This window comes from Phaseolus vulgaris, chromosome 5 (genome assembly GCF_000499845.2).
Source record: "Phaseolus vulgaris cultivar G19833 chromosome 5, P. vulgaris v2.0, whole genome shotgun sequence".
In the NCBI taxonomy this organism is placed as follows: domain Eukaryota; kingdom Viridiplantae; phylum Streptophyta; class Magnoliopsida; order Fabales; family Fabaceae; genus Phaseolus; species Phaseolus vulgaris.
The window spans coordinates 3740176-3758922 of record NC_023755.2 but is presented as its reverse complement, the minus strand read 5'-3'; the positions used below and the strand labels follow the sequence as shown (position 1 = coordinate 3758922).

Genomic DNA, 18747 nt, shown 5'->3' with positions numbered 1-18747 from the left:
CACACTCAAAGCAGAAGTTAACTTATAGAGCGTCTAATGACACGAAAGAAAGAGCAATAGTGCATATTCGAACAAATTACGAGTTAAAAGGATTGAAAGCATCAACGGTCATATGTATAGAAAGATAGAAACATTTCAAATTACTACACAAGTTCAAGACACACAAGAAATGATTTTGTGCATGAGTTTCCAAATGAAGTGTCTAACGAATATATGGTGAAGTGCAAATTGCAAGCTTCAATGGTCATATTCAAAAAGATATAAAAAGACCTTGAAGACGAAGATGAAATATACAAAAGCAATATATAAGAATATCAAGTGAAATACAAGTTTGTGTGTTTGTACAGATTATATTTGCTACATCAAAGCGTCTAGTGAGTTGGAGTTGTGTGCTCAATCATTGTAAATATTTCACATTGTGAAGTATATCCAATAAACTTTGATTGTTCTCTCTTTCAGGAGTGTTTTTCTCATTTGAGAGTCTTAATCTAAATGGAAGATTATAACTTATTTACCTGGAGAGGTGGAGAATACTTGTACCTAAAGAGGTGTAGAATACTTACCTATAGAGGTGAAGAGTACTTGTACTTGGAGAGATGGAGAATACTTGTACTTGGAGAGGTCTAGAATACTTGTGCCTAGAGAGGTGGATAATATTTGTACTTGGAGGGGTGAAAAATACTTCTACCTGGATAGCTGTAAAATATTTGTTCTTGGAAAAGTGTTGTAACCAAAGTTTTTGGTTAGGTAAGAGCTTTTAAGTAATTTGCTTAAGAATACTAGATGTAACCCAAATGGTAAGATGAACAATATAAATATGTCTCCTTTTCTCTTATCTTTATTTGTTAAACAATATTTTATATTGTTTTTAAATTTACAATTTCAATTCACACTCGATTCAATTCTTCTGGAATGAACTACAGATTCATTTTATTTTTAGAAACTATTATTTAGTTTAATGTTTTCTCATTTATCCTATGTATATACTTATTTATTTTGATAAATCTCATTTAATTTGACATAAGATAAACATATGGTTTATTCATTAGAATTAACCGTTTATGATAAAATACTTTACATATTATAATAGATGGATGATAATACTCATTATTATTAGAGTATCTATAACCATGATTAATGTATTTGTTTTTTTTTTATTGTGATTGATAATAGCATAAATAAACAAGTGATAGAATGTTAGCATTTTCTTGATATTTTAAAATTCTCAAAAGCATTTTTTATATGTAAGCAATATTGCATGTAGAATGTGTTTTTTTTTTCTTATTCAAATGTTTATCCTACATAATGTGTCTCTATTATTCATTACATATTCCATCCATTATCAAAGTGGTTAATTCCCATATTATGAAAATTTCTGGTGCCACACATCTGCTACAGTTTTCAAGTTTGAAGCTTTGTGACAGATAAAGTTTTATAAATTCAGTTCATGCTCTATGTAAATAATATACTGGTTTGTTCTTAATCAAAAATAGTAAAACACTTTAATAATTTTTTGTTTGAATATATCTATTGATTGTATATACGGCCATAAATATTAAAGATGGCATTCTCATGTAAAAAAATCGCAGAAAACATAAACATTACACCTAATACATATAATTTTAATTAATTTTGTATTTATTAGCATTAAAATTATTTACAGTCTTGAATATCCAAAAAGTAAAAATAAATAAATAAATAAATGGTCAATATAATAATTAAAGTTGTTATTTTACTGTTATATTAACCTTGAAATTAGGAAAACTTAGTACGTTTCTAAAACTTTAGAATTTTATTTAATTTTAAATTTTTTATTTTGATTCCTAAGTATATGTTGTAATTATTATTTCTTAAGTCGTTCCACTAAGGGCGACATGAAAAGAATTATTAATTTTAGCATGTTAAATGAAATTCTAAAATGTTCATGAATTTATTTAAATTAAAAAAATTAAATATAATAATGAGATACAATTGACAACTTCAATAACTAAATTAATCCTTTAGTAAGACAATCATAGGCATTGGCCTCATTATAAATAAATTTCAATAAATTTATCTTATTTAAATAGATTATTTTAAAACATGTTTTAACCAGTGAAAATTTGATTTCTAATAACCTTCTTTTATTCTTAATATTAAGTTTTAATAAAAAAAATAGTTTTAATTTCTTATAAATGGAATAAATGTAATCAAATATTATTAATTATTTAGTTTAAATGATTTTTATTTTACTTGTATTTGAAATTGGAGAACTTATTCTTTAATAGCTGTAATTAACAAATCCTCCAAATTCTGCTCTCTGTACTTTGACCATGGAACAGAAGAAAACAAAGAAAAGGGAAAGCACAGAGGCACAAAGGCATGTCCCTCCCACAAGCCCAAAGGCAAACAACAGAGACTGTCTCCTCAATCTCCCCAAAGTCCATTTTCAGTTGCCACTATCCAATTCAAACACAAACACTCACTGCCTCTGGTTAAATATAAAGAACAAATTCGGAGCCTTTAAGGTCACTGTCCTTTTGCTCACACCACCCACATGGCTCTTCTTCACAAGCTCGCATCTTTTTCCTCTCTCAACTCACCCTTTACCAGAAATCCCCATTATTCTCCTCCCCGCCGCCACCTCGTTTCCTTCTCCGCCTCCCCCTTCACGGAGAAGCACTCCCGAGAGAGGTACCTGAGGGACCGATGGGTGTACGATGATAGACAAACGATGTCGTTTACTCCCCCCTGCGACTCGGGATCCGCGAGGGAGGAAGACATAGCCCTGCAGCTGCCGGAGCTGAAGAAGCTGCTGGAGGTGCTGAGGGAGAAGAGGGAGAGTGAGGGGAAGTGCAGTGGAGGGGAGTGTGTGCCAGGGAATGTGTTCTTGGTGGGAACCGGGCCTGGGGACCCTGAGCTTCTCACTCTCAAGGCTGTGAGAGTGATTAAGAGTGCTGATTTGCTGCTGTATGACAGATTGGTGTCCAATGATGTGCTGGATTTGGTTGCCCCTCAGGCCAAGCTTCTCTATGTGGGAAAAACTGCGGGATACCATAGTAGAACACAGGTAAAGATATTGTCATTTTTTTTTTTGGTAATTGGGTTGTTGCTAAGTTTTTAAATTGTGGTTTTGTTGCGATTCTTTATGTTGTGGGGAATTGTGGATAAATGTGGTTGTTGCAGCCGCAATTGTGGTCGTTGCTTTGTAATTCTTGATATTGCAGAAAATTATGGATGAATGTGGTTGCAATTGCGGTCACTAATACTCAAAAACCATGAAATTGAGGCCAAAATTACTGATAAACTTGGTTGTTGTGGTCGTGATCTTGTCACAATGTCGTCTTTAGTCCTTGATTTGATACTGTGGAAAATTACGATAGTAGTGGTTTTTGTCGCTGCAATTGTGGTAAGGACTGTTTATTGTAACCTTGGATTGTGGGGTTTTCTTGGAATTTATGATGGGTTAATGCTGGAGTCAAAAAATGCGTTTGTGTCAACTTCTGAATATCCTTTGGAGGTGTGATTTTTGCTTTGAAATTGTAGAGATATTTCGAGTCTTAGATGTTGATAAAATGGATCTTTTTATGGTTGATTTGTGGCAGGAGGAAATACATGAACTTCTTTTGAGTTTTGCAGAAGCTGGGGCAACTGTTGTGAGACTTAAAGGGGGTGATCCATTGGTAAGTTTTTGTTTGGGATTGTTTTAGTGGATTGTATTGGCGAAGCAAGTTAGTGTTTTAGTTTGTCATGGTCTGTGTGATGAACAGATGTAGATGTCTTATAATGATTGTTATTGGGTACTTGTAGGTGTTTGGGAGGGGTGGGGAGGAAATGGACTTTTTGCAACAGCAAGGTATCCAAGTCAAAGTTATTCCAGGTATGACTCATGAATGTAATCATTCAATTGGCACAAGTGCTCCATTATTGTGTGTGTGTGTATACAAAGGTTTTTCACTTATAGAAGCAGAATGTGGTTAGTTTTAGAACATGAAACAAAGTATCTCTGGATCAATCAGTCACAGGCATATGCATATCTTACAATTTATGAAACAGTTTTCTTATCTGTATTTTCATTCTGTATAATCATATCTTTCTGAGCCATTAGTAGCAAGTCAATGATTAGTCCAACTTATGTTGGCATGGAAATATGATTGGTCCTAAGACCTAAACATCACGCACTGCCATTGCCTTTTGAAAGGAAAAGGGCAAAAGGAAAGTGTATTTACTTTTTCATTTTTTCTACTTTGTAAACTGTGGAAGGTTATTGCAAAGGGTATTAGCTCATTGATCCTGTGGAAAGTAGTTTCACATTTCTACTGCTTATACTTCTGTTATTGCCATTGGGAAAGGATATTGAATGAAAGCATAAAATATGATTTCTATTGTCCCCACGTTGCCTGTTCTTTTTCATTTTAAACGATCATGTTATGTAGCATGTGAAAGACATCAGTAGATTTATAAACTATGTAATGATTTCTATAAGAAAAGGCAGAACAGTGGTGATTATTGTAATTAATTATTTCTCATTTCTTGCAGGTATAACTGCTGCATCTGGAATAGCCGCAGAGTTGGGAATACCATTAACTCACCGAGGCATTGCAAATAGTGTGAGATTTCTCACAGGGCATTCAAGGAAAGGAGGATCTGATCCTCTCTTTGTATCGGAAAATGCTGCTGATTCTGATTCTACCTTGGTGGTTTATATGGGCTTGTCGACCTTCCCTTCACTTGCACAGAAGTTAATGCTTCATGGTTTGTCCCCTCAGACCCCAGCTGCAGCCATTGAGCGAGGGACAACACTTCAGCAGCGCATAGTAAGCACAGAACATATTCTTTTCTTTCTTTAAGGAGGTCTTTACTCTGTAGACCACCACCCAAACCCCACCTCCTTCTATCATCTCTTACTCCTACACAAAACTGTTATGATGCTTGACTTTGTATGAAAGTGATTAATTTTTTGACAAAACATGGGACCCACCATATCTAATGCAGGTACCCACAAGTACAGGATTTGGTGGTGTCTTTCTCATTTTGAAAATGACATATATGTTCCTAAGGAAAAAGATTATCCAAATCCTTATTGTTGATGCATTTGTTGTTAATCTTAACAATTTAATTGTGGTAAAAGATGGTCATCTTAGAAGATTGAATATGTGGTGTGGGAAGGAAGTGTATGATGTGTATTAAACAATCCAGTGATTAGTCAGTTACATTAAGTAGTAGAGTAATTAGAGTTAATTGAGAGCTGGAATAATTAGAGAAATAACACGTGTTGTGTATAAATAGGAAGTGGCTAGTCAATTGGAGTTAGTATTGTGGCTAGGGAGAGTCTTGGATCTCTCGAATATCCAGAGAAATTGTGCATTCTTTCTGTTCATCAATAACAGTATGTTCTTTTTGGGCTCAACCTGAACAGTTCCTTTCATGCAGTCAAGACTAAACGAATTTTTATAATGATAGCAGTGAGCTGTGAGACAGATTACTTTGTAGTTGTGAATGGTTGTTAACATGAAAGTGATCATTCACAATCATGCAGGTGTTTGCTGAACTAAAAGACCTTTCTGAGAAAATTGCATCAGCTCAGCTGGTGTCACCAACGCTGATTATAATAGGAAAAGTTGTTGAACTATCCCCATTTTGGCCAACTTCAACAATAGAAGAACCATGTTTAATGCAGACATGATGGATGATGCTGTAGAGAAATATTATTGTGATGTGAAGCCTGGTGGAAATGAAGGGTTACCATGGTGAGGGTTGGTTTAGCATGAGCTTGCACAGAACAAGGGGTGATGGTGATCTTACTTCGGATCTATCCAAGATGGCTGGGAAAGGTAAACAAAGCTATATGATGTTTATGGAAATGCAGAACTTGTGCCCCAGTCTTGGGGTATCAATTGGAGTGGTTGTCTTTGGCAGGAACTGTTTCAGAACCAATTTTGATTTTTTCATGTTCAAGATTGGGAATAAAACAAAGTAATACACAGATTCACTCTCATTTTTATAAAGAAACACACTGATTTCGGTAGCTGGTGTTATCTTGATCAGTTATGACTTGGTGATTGGAGGAAATTTGTGTTATTATAACCATAAGCTATTTAGAATCTTTCTTTCAAGAAGAAATGTGGAGATGAGTGTCTCCATATGTTACTTCATTGATTCTGTTTTCCATTCATTGTTCTTGTCTCTTGATGATAAAGATACTGACTTCTTCACGTGAACTTGATGGTTTGTAAGAATTCAGTTTTGGTTTGCTGAAATCAAAATCATATACCTGATGGTATTCTTGTAACCAAAAGAAAATATATACATGATAAGGTTTTCTTTTGAGTTTTTGTTTTCCACTTCTTCAACAAATTTGTCATTGAATTATTTCTAAATTAAAATTCTGAGGACTTTACATCATGAGCATAACAAAGGAAGAATATGTTTTATTTTTTTTTCCCAAAGAAAAATAATAGATCAATTTAGCTCTTGAATTTATTTTTACCTTAATTTGTAAAATCTACTATTATAATTATTTTATAATTCTGTGTATGACTTCGGGACTGAATACAAGATGACAATGAAGAAGGTCGAGTTGCCACATGTTTTGATGGTGACGATTTGGTCGGATGGGTCACGGGAGTGGAAACTTATTTCGAAGTTGGCAATTGCTTTCTACACCCAATTTCAATATAGAAAAGACGAAAATGTCCTTAATGTATTATTTTTTGTATTACAGATTTTTATTTTCAGATTAAAAAGTATTTTTAGAATTTTAAAATTGTGTTGGATGTAAGTTCAAAAATGTTGGGGGTAGGAAGAATTTGTCTTCGAAGTGTAGGGTTCGTTGGAGGAGGTGAAAGTTAGATTGACTCAACTGAGTATTAAAGGAGCAACCACCCACTAATTTAATCTATTGGGCTTTGATTGATCCCTATGAAGGTCGCTGACAATCTTTCTTAGGAACTCGGATTTGATGATGCAAACATGGAGTGTGAGGAGTATATGAATGAATTTGTGTTCATCAGAGTACTACGAATTGAGATTAGACTAAGTGTTCCCACGTTTAATGCAGTAAACTATATTCTATTTCGAATTGTAAAATCTAGAATATAATTTTATATTTTGGATTATATAATTAAGAAGGTTGGTTTTTTTAGATTTGGAAATACGTTCTGGATTATATAATCTATAAATTAATATGAAATATAATTTTTTATTTTAGATTGTACAATTCGAAAAACTTTTATGAATTTGGGAATACGTTTTAGATTGTACAATCTGGAAACTAATTTTGGATTTAAAAGAATCTTGTTTAGCATGATGCATTCGAGTACAATTTGAAAGGTATTTCCAAATCCATAATTACCTTTCAGTTTGTATAATCTATAATGCATCATGTTAAACCGTAAAAGGTGTTTTTAAATCCATAATAAAATTTTACATTTTGGATTGCACAATCCAACATACAAATTTGTATTGCAGATAGAGTAGTGTTGCATGAATATTCGGGGAAGGTTTTTAAGGTTATTGTCCCAATGAATTGTTACGCATACGGGATGAGATTTCATGACTGGTGGGGACGTGCTTGATGTTGTTGTTGTGTTTATTATGTTTAGGGATGTGTACACTACTAATAAGGTGTGTACACTACTTGGCTGGAGCTCCCTTTGGTGCTTCATTGTGATGCACAAAAACATTTTAGGATGTTCAAACCTATTGGTCTGAACCACGCAGTTACCAGGTGCTGGGGGGGTATTTGGGTAGGTATTGTGAGTGAAATTTGGAATCACAGGAATAAGGTTGTGTTTGAAAATGGGCGGGTGGATCTTGTGGAGGTTTTTACCGTGGTACAAAGGAAGACTTGGTCTTGGGTCACAGTAAAAGAAAAATCGGTTGTTTTCTCTTACTCGGACTGGTGTCTAGAACCTCTTTGTTGTATGAGGTATTTGAAAGTCTGATTTTTTGCGTTTTTAACTAACGTTTTTTCAGTCTTGGTAGTCGTGATGAGGTTTGTGCAGGTTTCATCGGTAACTCCTATCTGGTAAGGTTGGACTGAGGCTTGGAAGGTATTGCGTGGATGTGCAAGTGTCTTGGTCATTCCTTTTTGACAGGGTCGGATTGATGACTTTGTTCTGTGCTGCAGTAAAGGAAGTGTTTTTGTTGTATGCTTTTTGGTTTGGTGCTGGATTTTTTACGGTGTTTGAATGTGGCAAAAGCTTATGTGGTGTGTTTTGGTTACTAGTGTGGCCAGTTCGAGAGGATGCTTTATGTATTTTGTAGGGTATTTTTGGCTTACGTATCTTTCTTATAAGGATCGGTTTGTCTTTGTTAGCAATTGGGTTTTTGGTACAACTTAGTCGGTTCATAATTATGACTTAGTTGTTGGATGGTATGTATTGTATTGGTTTGTTGAGTTTGTCTCTTGGGTAAGGTCCTTCAGCTTGATGGCAAAGACCTTGTTTAGTTGTTGGATGTATGCTCTTATTTGAGGGTGTGACCTCTTTGGTGGGGTAATATAACTGTATTTGTTGGATTTATTTACCTTTGTCTGGGGTTTTAGATATATCTGTAGTACAATGTTTGTTGGATCCTTAGTTGGTAGGGTTCTAGGAAACCTGTTTTTGGATTTTTGTATAAGGGTTGAGACACCCCTAAAGTGTCTCATTTTATTTTATTTATTATTTGCTGATAAAAAAAAAACACTACTAATAAGGTTGTTCATGATTTTCATAATGGGAAGAAGGAAGAATTGTAACGTGTTATGTTTGTTGGTTTGGTTGTTGTTATGTTTGATGTCAATTCTTATAAATAGGAATTGCAATTGTAAAATAGAAGACAAAACATTTTTGTAAAACACTTTGTTCTTCTCTCATTTTAATTCATGTGCAGATCCATTATTGGTTCTCCATTTTTATAATGTTCATGTGTTGTCTTCACATCTAGATCATTTCCTCTTCTCCATCTTCCTCTATTGTTCAAAAACAACATTAGACAATTGTCCTTGTCCCTAGATTGTTGCATTAGACGATAGCCTCTATCTCTTATGCACTTGCGCTAGATGTTCCTTCTTCTTCCTCATATAGACGCTCGTCCATAACAAAAAGTTATTTTTTGTTATGGAGTTGTAGTTACAACTAAACTTGTGGAAGGTTGAGAAGGTTCACTTGGCCATTGACGTTTAGTGAAAAATTATAGGTGATGGGAAGACGAAGAAGAAGAAAAGGGAATGTTGTGGATTTTTTTTATTAAGAGGAAAATGAAAATTTCACCACCCATATGAAGGTGTAAGGAGAATTATGGGAGTGCAGAAAGAAAATCACATCATTTCAACCACACAGATAAAAAATTATCTAACTAGAAAAGTGTGCTACATAGGTAACTTTGCACCCGCAATGAGTTTTTATTCATCTCAATAAAAGTGTTAAAAATGTTTAAAATGTTCATGTTTTAGATTTTTAGATTGTGGAATTCACAGACATGTTGCAGATTTCACAATCTAAAAATGTACTTCATAATCATAACGTACTTTTAAATATTTAGATTTTAGATTTTGTAGTGCAGAATACTTTTTCTAATGTCTAGTAATCTGAAAATATATTTTAAATTATATAATTTTAAAATATATTTTAAATTACATAATTTATTTTTCCAAATTTTCAGATTTATATATTTTCAGATTTTTAGATAATTCAATATACATTTTTATATTACGTAATCTAGGACGTACTCTTATATTCTATAATCCAATGTTTTATAAATTGTCTAATTTAAAAATATATTTTAAATTATATACTTTACGATAAATTTTTAAATTATAAAATTTAAAATATATTTTTGAGTTGTGAAGTATAAAACAAAATAAATTTCTAAACTATACATTAAAAATGTTTGAAACCATAAATAATTTTAACTTTAATGTAAGAGAAGGTATCCATAGGCAATGTGTTGAAAGTCGAATAACGAGGTCAACACTTAATGGCTTACGCATCAGTATTTGTCTTGCATACGTAATACTTTCAAATGTGGAAGTACATTTACATAATTAAGGCTTTTGCTTCACGCAATAAATCATTTTCTAACTTACACTATATCACATCAATATCAACAAAATGATAAATGTTTTTTTTTTTCAATTGTTTTAAGAGTGAGAGAGTGAATGTTTTTTTTTTTCATTCTTCAAGAGATCTATAGTGATTCATGTAGAATTTTTTTTATTTTACTCAAATATTCTTGTACATATTTTATTACAATATAAAAAATTAAATATTATATAAATTTATTTAATAATTTTAAAAATATTTAATTATACTATTAATAACAACATATAATTATAAATAATGAAAATAAAAAAATAAAATTATAATATCAACAAATTATATATAATTATATAAAATAACAAATAAATATAATAATAAATATTATTTTCATAAATTTTAATATATTTAATAAATTTATTTCAATTTAACACAAAAAAATATTTCCTATTATATTTTTTAATTTTTTTTAAAACAATACAAGTAATTATGGATACTATATATTAGAAAAATTTAATTAATTCAAACCTAAAAAAAAAATCATAATTCATTATTCAAATGTTTTTAATAACAAATAAATTTGTAAACTTACAATAAATTATTCTCACAAATCCACTCTATCATCTCTCAATCCAAACAACTTCACATATCCTCACAAATTCACTATTTTCCCTCCCCACAAATTCCCTCCTCAATCCAAACACAACATAAAAGTTTTGGCTTTTTCTCTTTGTGCTTTGTAAAACACTCTTACAATATTGTATAGTGTAAATTTTAGGTGTTTTGAGTACTTTGTGAGTCTAGAGTGTTATTGATCGTGTTCATCGATGTATTTGTAAATAAAATAAATATTATTTTGGGTAGCATAAAAAGTGTGAAAAACGATGATAAAAAAATTTGAATATGAAAAAAAAATTAAAGGAATTGTAAACATGTTTACTAATACATTAGAAAGTTAAGATGATTTGAAATGATAATTAAAAAATGTTCTTTCTGGTTGACTTCGATCGAACTTAATGTGGACTCCGCATTGTCTCCTCTCTACTTGATGTTTGTTGTATCGAGACATTGTAACAGAGGGGACTGACGATCAAGTCAGTAAGAACATTCTAATTATAAAAAAAAAATTCAGTGTACAGTCCTAACAAAAAAAACTTACCTTTATTCAGGGGCTTAGCCCCCTTTTATAGACATTCCTTCAACAATTTCTTCAACAAGAGTATAACTTCAACAACAAGAATATAATTTCAACAACAATAATATAATTTTCAACGACAAGAATATTCTATTGACCTTTATTTTTCAGGTAAAATGCAACATATTTCTAACAACTTTTATTTACATTGAAAATATTTATATGCTCAACTATTTCAGTTATTCACCATGTGGTTTTACTTTTAGTTATCCTCTTAATATGGATTGTCAATCATCTGGACTAACCTCATTACAAACCACTAGACATGTTATTCACCTTAGACCGTGCTAGGTATCTCTCAAATTGACCTCTCTAATCGAGCTACTACACTTAAGTGCTTAGGTTGAGGACCCGAACACGTCCGACCAGTAAACAAATATATTTTATGGTATAAATTTGGTGATAAAAGTTGAAAATGATTAATAATGACTTTAAGTTTAAAATTAAAATTTTAATATGTGAAATTAAAATAATTTTGCAATAAGAAATATTTATAAATGTCTACATTTTCTTTAACATAAATTTCATAATTTGAATTTATATTTTTTAACTCATTTTATATTTTTTACTGTAGTTTTACATTACTTTAAAAAAAATATGATCAATAATAATAATTCTATAAAATTTAATATTTTTTCTCTCTTTCATTTAATTTATTTATAAATCATTATATTAAATTTTTTATTCTTAATTATATTATAAAACCAATATCACAAAACCAAAATTAATTTACTCTTAAATTAATTTTTATTTTGTTCCTTCTCTTAAGCTCATTAAAATTTAATCTCAATATTTTTAATTAATTATTTTAAACTACTTTTCCATATTATAATTTTAATCCTTAATTTAAATTTAAAAAATCTGTTTTATATTTTTAATTTATTTTATATTTTTTACTACACTTTTTAAATCTCTTAAAAAACTTGTGATCAATAATAATAACAACAATAATGTTGTAAAAAATCAATATTACATAACACTCTTATTCAATATATAAAAAATTCAATTCAAGAACTTTGACCAGTACAAATATTTTAAAAATTAAGAATAAAAGGTTAAAGTTTAATCTGAGGTCTTTATTAGAAACAAATAGTTGTGTTTTTCCATGATATCATAAATTTGATTAAAACATTTCAAAAAAATTTAAAAGCAAGATGTCAACAAAACACTGATTATGTTTGTGTGGTCTATTTACAGTACTTGTCTGACACTTACCTTCTTTGCTGGTTAAAGTAGCTAATTTTTCTGAGTTATCCAAACTTTTGTTTCCTGTAATAGTAAAAAGATGAGTGATGCAAACATACATGTGTGGTTTAGAGGAATTTGATTCGCTGTAATTGCATTACCAGGAGTGACAAAAACAATTGTTGAATTCAATTATTGTCTCCCTACTGCATAAACTTTTAGCCCTTTGGCTCCTTTCCTGCAGAAATTTTCCCAAAATTGAGATTATTTTTAGCTTCTTAAAGGGTGCACACACCTGAATAATGCATGCATACCTGTTTTTCTTTGAATAATCCCATAAATTTTGAAGAAAACTCTGGATTTCTGGGCCATGTGGGGTCCCAATAACACCATGTCACACACTACTTTGATGCTGAATTCCACTGCAGGACATGCACAAGGCTACACAGCCTTGTTACAGTATTACAGATATCTTGTCTCATGGGGACCAGTTGGTGGTGATCAAGGAATCTTAGAGCTTTTTGCTAGGACATTGTGCAATGGTACCAGGGTGGAGGACATACCCTTTTATTGAGAGATGATATATATATCCTGAATCTGCTGACACACTAGTCCATATATACAAAATTTTGAAAGATAAACCAGATATAATAATTATGTGAAATCATACAAAACTCTACTAGAACAGAACTTCAACTACCATTGCAGATGTAAATGTTGATTGGTGAATGCAGGTTTTCTGCAGAGAATCAAAGCAGTGAATAGTGCTTATATTCAAGTTGAAGAGTAGCAGGCAGATGCAGCAAAAACTAGAAGGGGGGCCAGTCAGAATAATTTTAGAAGGTATCATTATTACACTTGGCAGATTCATTGGTTTCAAACTTTTCAGGTACAGCTGATGTTAGTGGATAACATTGACAAGAAGATAACACCAAACTAGAGTAGGTCCTGGTGTTGTTTGACTTGTTTAATAGCTAGCCAAGAACATTTGAAGCCATTCTCATACCCTGGTTCATGGAAACATGATTACAAATTGTGTCTCAATGTTACTCCACCAATAACATGATGTGTTTTTGTTCCAAACTGCACTCAAGCCAGAAACATTGGATCAAATGGATTTTTTTAAATAATTTTCAATCCAGTCAATTTCATGCTAAATTCCTGTAAAGTTCATTCTAGGGAAAGGAGGATCTGTTTCATGATTCAGGAATCTACACGTCAAAAGTGGTAGTCATGTGTATTACATCAAGTGTAGAAAGAATAACAGATCATGTTCAATTTTTTATTTAATAGATATTAAATAAGACTTTTTACTGTAAGTATTTTTAGACTATTGATTCATTAACTTTATATATGGTTTTAAATCTTTATCATGAACATTATTAGTTATGGTGTGTATGAAGTTTTTGTTTGGACATTAGTGTGAAAGAAAAGAGGGACCAAAATTTAATTTGACCATGCAATATTATTCGCAGAAGTAGAATACATGAGTAGAAAGTGTAGAATGTGTGATGTAATTGGATGATTTTGAAATAAGAATTTAGACAAGAATAAACCAACATCAAACCTCAACCAGAATAATGCCAAAACAAACACATAGTGCCAACCTTACAATAATGTTATGTTCTGCAATCCACTGGTCCCACCTAACTTCTTTTGCTCATTTACAGACTTGCATTGCACCTGCTTTACTTTAAACTTTGTAAAATAACTTTTCAGAATATAGTTTTCTTTCAAATTTGTTCATAGAAGACCATTTTTCTTGTTAAAACAAACAATAAACTAAATTCCTATGCCAATAATTTGAAGGACTTTAGTCTTCTTAAACAAGGTCTTGAGGTTCTTTCACTGAAGTTACTTAGGCCAGTGAATCACTAATAAAAAGTCATTTTGAATTTAATTTTTCAGATATTATAATAAATATCTGCCAAACTTACTGTGCATGGTAATTTTTGATTGAATAATAGTGAAGAAATTAAAATTTCAGTACATAATGCTTGCTAAAACAAAACTGCTTTTTGTTAGTTGCTTGTTTATGGAAAAGTTGTTTAGTCACTTCAAAAAAACACTTTAAAAGCACAATTAAACTGGCCAAAATAACATTCCAATGAAAAAGAAAAGAAAAAATGCAATAGATTTAAGCTTTATGAAAACAATAAGAATATTTACAAAGATTTTCTTCTTTTCTGGTATTTGAATACCAATCAAATCATATATTCTGTTTCTTCTAGCTCTTAACTTGTCTTACTTTCGCAGTGCTGAGTTAAATGGTAGCAAGGGTTGCACAAGGTGATCTTTATGATCAGATGACAAGAATCCAAAAATTAATGATAATATATACACAAATGTCAACAAGTCTTCGTATTGTGATAAGAATTACACAGCTAAAGAGAACATGTATCCTATACAATCTTTGTGTAAAAAAAAATCAAAGAATGATCTTCTGTTGTATGTTATTTTGAATCTATCATTTGAATGACGATGGAAATGTACATTGCCACATTGGTAAACGTGTTTAAGGAATAATGGTACACCTCCCAGTAGAGAGGAGTGCTTGAAATGATCTGTAGTAGAAAAAGGGTGCCCAGAACTTTCATGATTACCCTGAAATGAAAGGCACTTGAAGTGTTCCAAAGGAATCAAAATTGCACATCCTGCTGAAAGTAGCACTCCTTTCCTTGTTCAGTAGCCTAGTAAGTAGCCTTCATGCCACAAACTTTGGTACTATTTTCAAATCAAGAATTAGCATGTGAATCATTGCACATGCACTCAGGAATAGGATACTTGGTAACATCCCTTCCAGCTTTGATAGTCCGAAGTTCAGGCTGCCCCAATGAGTCCTGGTGCAACTCCTTGATGATTCTGTTGAACTCTTGTTCAGAGATGGAAGAATTATGAAAATAAGGGAGCATGTGTCTCTTGTTTGGAGTTATATATTTCTTGTGCCCAGCAAAGGCCCTGTGACCCTGAAAGTGAAACAACATTTTGAGTACTATTGTATATTTTAATTTCCTGTTTTCACAAAAAAAATATAAAATTACCAAGTTGGTTTCACTTTGTATAAGAAATGGTAAAAATAGTAAAATGATGTTTTCACCATTTCTCCCATTTTTCAAAACAAAGAAACAAGTGAAAATAACTTGACATTTGTGAATAGAAGAATCACTAACAACATAACAAGCATACCTGAATTGCATGGCCCATATTTCCTCCATGAGATGGCATGAAAACATCACTTTTCTCAGAGACTATGTAATCTATGGCAGCCATTATGGATGCCTTATTTGCAAACGGTTGCAGTTCTCCTGGCAAGGCAAGATCTTCCTTACTATAAAAATGAGGAAACTCTTGGATCAATGGAAGCAATGCTTCTTTTCCACCCAAAGGTTCTCCTCCGGCCCAATACATTCTTGCATTCTTTGGAGCTCCTAGACCCTTCAGAAGCCTATAAATCCAACCAAAACATCTATCAGAAAATCCTATTACACTCAAATTTTGAAAACAACCAAGTAACCAAAAGTGTTATTCTATTCACCTGGTAACCTCCACAGCATTCAAAGGGCACAGACCAGCCATCTTCCTTTCATGGTAAGTCATGTTTGATCTTGCAGTCAATAGCTCCGGCCGTTCTATCCTCTCATTGTTAACAATCTCGTCGAGTTCGTCACTCAGACCAGGGAGGCAACCAGTTCTCACCCACACATCCTTTTCCATTCTTAGATGAAGAGCAAGGTAAGGTCCCTTGCTCTTCATTCTCTCTGCAATCCTGTCCCCAAGTTCCTGAACCGGTTGAGCAAACCTCAGTGCATTGAAAGCAACCTGAAACACAAGATGAGAACTAACTTTCACAATCTGCATCTAGTTGTTATAAAAGCGAATTTCTAAAGGGTGATTTTAGCTGTATTTTCCCTTTACAATATATAAAAAGGAAGCGAATTTGAACTCTAAATACCTTGCATCTAAGCTTTTGAAGATCAGAAGAAAGATCCTTTGAAAGCCTTGAATCCAAACCACGTAAGAGCAAAACACCTTCTCTGTTGAACTGCACAGACAGCCAATAGTATAGTCAGGAAAGAGTCCTTTTTCCAAACAACAATAACAACACTCACTACTACTAATCAGAAAAGCTTTCCTTAACAATGCAATTGCAAACGTAACCCATTGGTAGGGACCATTGAAGCCTATACTTACTTTCCTACAACATTGCTACTCTTATTATATGAATGTAGGTGCCATCCATAAAATGACCCTCACATGAACTATCATATATCAATGGACCATCACTTTAGGAGGACTCAAAATTTGGAGAAGCTAACCCCCATTAAGAATTACAGAAAAAGAGATTATTAGAACACTTGAAGAAAGTAGAAGAGGGTGAGAGGACATCTTCTAACTGTTTTTGGTCTCTAAAACACTGTTTGTGGAAATAATTTTCAAAACTTTATAGATTTTGGATGAGAAATTGATTGTCGAGTACTGTACAACTGTTTTAGAAAACAGTCTTAAAAACAAAAAGGGAGAAGAGAATCAAACAGGCCCTTACTCTTCTGAGATATCTTGAACGGATCCAACTGGGAGTGACATGAAGGGGAGGACTTCCCTCCACTGGTTTAGTCATTAGGTGCGTTGATGGCAATGCTGAAACCACTCGCACATCATCGGCAAGAACTCTCTTGAAGTGCTCCAAATCAAATATATCACCAAACTCACTGCAATCAAACCAAACCAATGGAAAACATCACAAATAAGGAAAAACATCAAAGTCTCACCACACTATCTTCTAACAAACACAAATAAGGAAAGAAATATAATTAACTCTAGTTAATCAAATGGATCAGAATAAGAAAATAAATTATTTTTTAAGCCTAAACATAACTAGGTATCTAATATTTCAAATTTTGAATTCATCAATAAGATAAACCCATATGGCTATGGACAAGAATAAAAATGTACCTTTCATCACCCCAAATGACATTGACTTGCAATATAGGAACAACCAAAGCAGCCCCAAGAATCCTAGCAATGACAACTGCATCAACAATTTGATTCCTTTGCTGATTCAAGCCCCCAGAAACCACCACCATGAGGTACCTTCTCCTATCCTTTAGAACCCCATCAGTTGCTCTTCTGTAATCCCTGCTAAAACTCAGGCAAGGTTTGTATCCCAACCCATCTGGTTGCTGCCAGAACTCGCTCATCTCAACATCTCCATCACCTTCCACCTTGTCCAATCCCTGTGCTCTCAGCTCCACATGGGAAACCACAGCCTTTGCCAACAAAACCTCATCTTTTATGTTACTGTCTCTCACAACACCAAGGTTTGACTTTGAAAGTGGGGGTGAGATCATGTTCTGAGGCAGGGTTGTGGCACATGGGTGGGGAGAAAATGGGATGTTAAGGGTGAGGCCAAACTTGAGCATGCCAAGGAAACCAAAGAAAAAGAGAGTGAAAAACCACAGTCTTGGCCTCCTGAAGATGCTGTTGGTGAAGAAGAAAAAGAACCTGTTGGTGCTCCTTGAAGACTTCTTGGGAGAGTCAAGAAGAGATTGCAGAGAAGAAGATGATATGGAATTGATGATCTGAGAAGGAACTGATATGTAGGACAACTTCTTGGCATTGTTCTTTGACTTAGCCATCGAAAATAGATGATCTTCACAGAGAGAGAGAGGAAGAAAGAGAGAGTTAGTACTTTTCCTTTATTGTTCAGAATTTTACTTCCTTCAGAAGAAGAAGAACATAATGAGAGACAATGAGTTTGGTTTGTTTTTAAAGAGCCTCAATCAAGTTTTCATTCAAAAGTCTTCACTTTTCAGAGAGAGAAATGAAGAGAGAGAAGAGGGTCGGCGGGAAGAAGAAGTTAGATCAAAGTTTCAACCCCTAATCAGAGGAATGAAACAGAGGTTTGAGGATTTGGACAAGTTTGGTTTAGTTCTGGTGGACATGGTTTTTAAAGTGGAATTTTTTTTGTTGAAGGTGTTGGGATTTGGCATTCATTATAAAGACACTATCCTTCTCAAATCTCAACTTTTTATGGATATGGGGATTATGTGGCATGTTTGTTAAAGAATGACCCTTAAGCCCCATCCTTGTTTCATTTTTCATCTATAGATGCTATTCTTGGTAATCAAAATCATCTTTTCTTTTTCATCCCTTCCTTTCTTCAAGCTTTTAATATTCAACAACACCTAAATCCATCAAGGGAATTGTCTCTACCATGTATGGTGTAGGCATAGGAGTGTCAATGTCACACAAAATACATGGATTCCATGGCCAAATTTTAGAAGTAAAATCATATGGATAATTATATCTTCATAGAGTTACCTCAACTTGGCACTAGTTCTATCTATTTGATATAAAAAAAATATC

The 18747-nt window shown here is 32.8% G+C and overlaps 2 protein-coding genes across 2 annotated transcripts; one reads left to right on the top strand and one right to left on the bottom strand.

The window, feature by feature from the left end:
* The first annotated feature begins 2287 nt into the window (after nt 1-2287).
* On the top strand, nt 2288-6309 carry LOC137834890 (S-adenosyl-L-methionine-dependent uroporphyrinogen III methyltransferase, chloroplastic). Its single transcript, XM_068643117.1, has 5 exons — nt 2288-3049; nt 3585-3662; nt 3790-3859; nt 4519-4796; nt 5519-6309. The coding sequence occupies exons 1-5, from the start codon at nt 2537-2539 to the stop codon at nt 5663-5665; spliced, it is 1086 nt and encodes a 361-aa protein (XP_068499218.1). The 5' UTR covers nt 2288-2536; the 3' UTR covers nt 5666-6309.
* Nucleotides 6310-14688: 8379 nt separating this feature from the next.
* On the bottom strand, nt 14689-18505 carry LOC137834889 (O-fucosyltransferase 20-like). The gene is made up of 6 exons (XM_068643116.1): nt 17335-18505; nt 16925-17090; nt 16334-16423; nt 15917-16200; nt 15568-15826; nt 14689-15347 (listed from the first exon to the last, which is right to left on the bottom strand). Exons 1-6 carry the CDS (start codon nt 18015-18017, stop codon nt 15117-15119), a joined length of 1713 nt encoding a protein of 570 aa, XP_068499217.1. The 5' UTR covers nt 18018-18505; the 3' UTR covers nt 14689-15116.
* Nucleotides 18506-18747: the final 242 nt, after the last annotated feature.

Excerpts from the sequence above, each read along its gene's own strand:
- LOC137834890 (XM_068643117.1), top strand. The coding sequence starts at position 2,537 with ATGGCTCTTCTTCACAAGCTCGCATCTTTTTCCTCTCTCAACTCACCC. Across the intron at positions 3,050-3,584 it reads GATACCATAGTAGAACACAG|GAGGAAATACATGAACTTCT; the intron begins GTAAAGATATTG and ends GATTTGTGGCAG. Across the intron at positions 3,663-3,789 it reads TTAAAGGGGGTGATCCATTG|GTGTTTGGGAGGGGTGGGGA; the intron begins GTAAGTTTTTGT and ends GGGTACTTGTAG.
- LOC137834889 (XM_068643116.1), bottom strand. The coding sequence starts at position 18,017 with ATGGCTAAGTCAAAGAACAATGCCAAGAAGTTGTCCTACATATCAGTT. Across the intron at positions 16,424-16,924 it reads GTTCAAGATATCTCAGAAGA|TTCAACAGAGAAGGTGTTTT; the intron begins GTAAGGGCCTGT and ends CTGTCTGTGCAG. Across the intron at positions 16,201-16,333 it reads TTCAAAAGCTTAGATGCAAG|GTTGCTTTCAATGCACTGAG; the intron begins GTATTTAGAGTT and ends CTTGTGTTTCAG.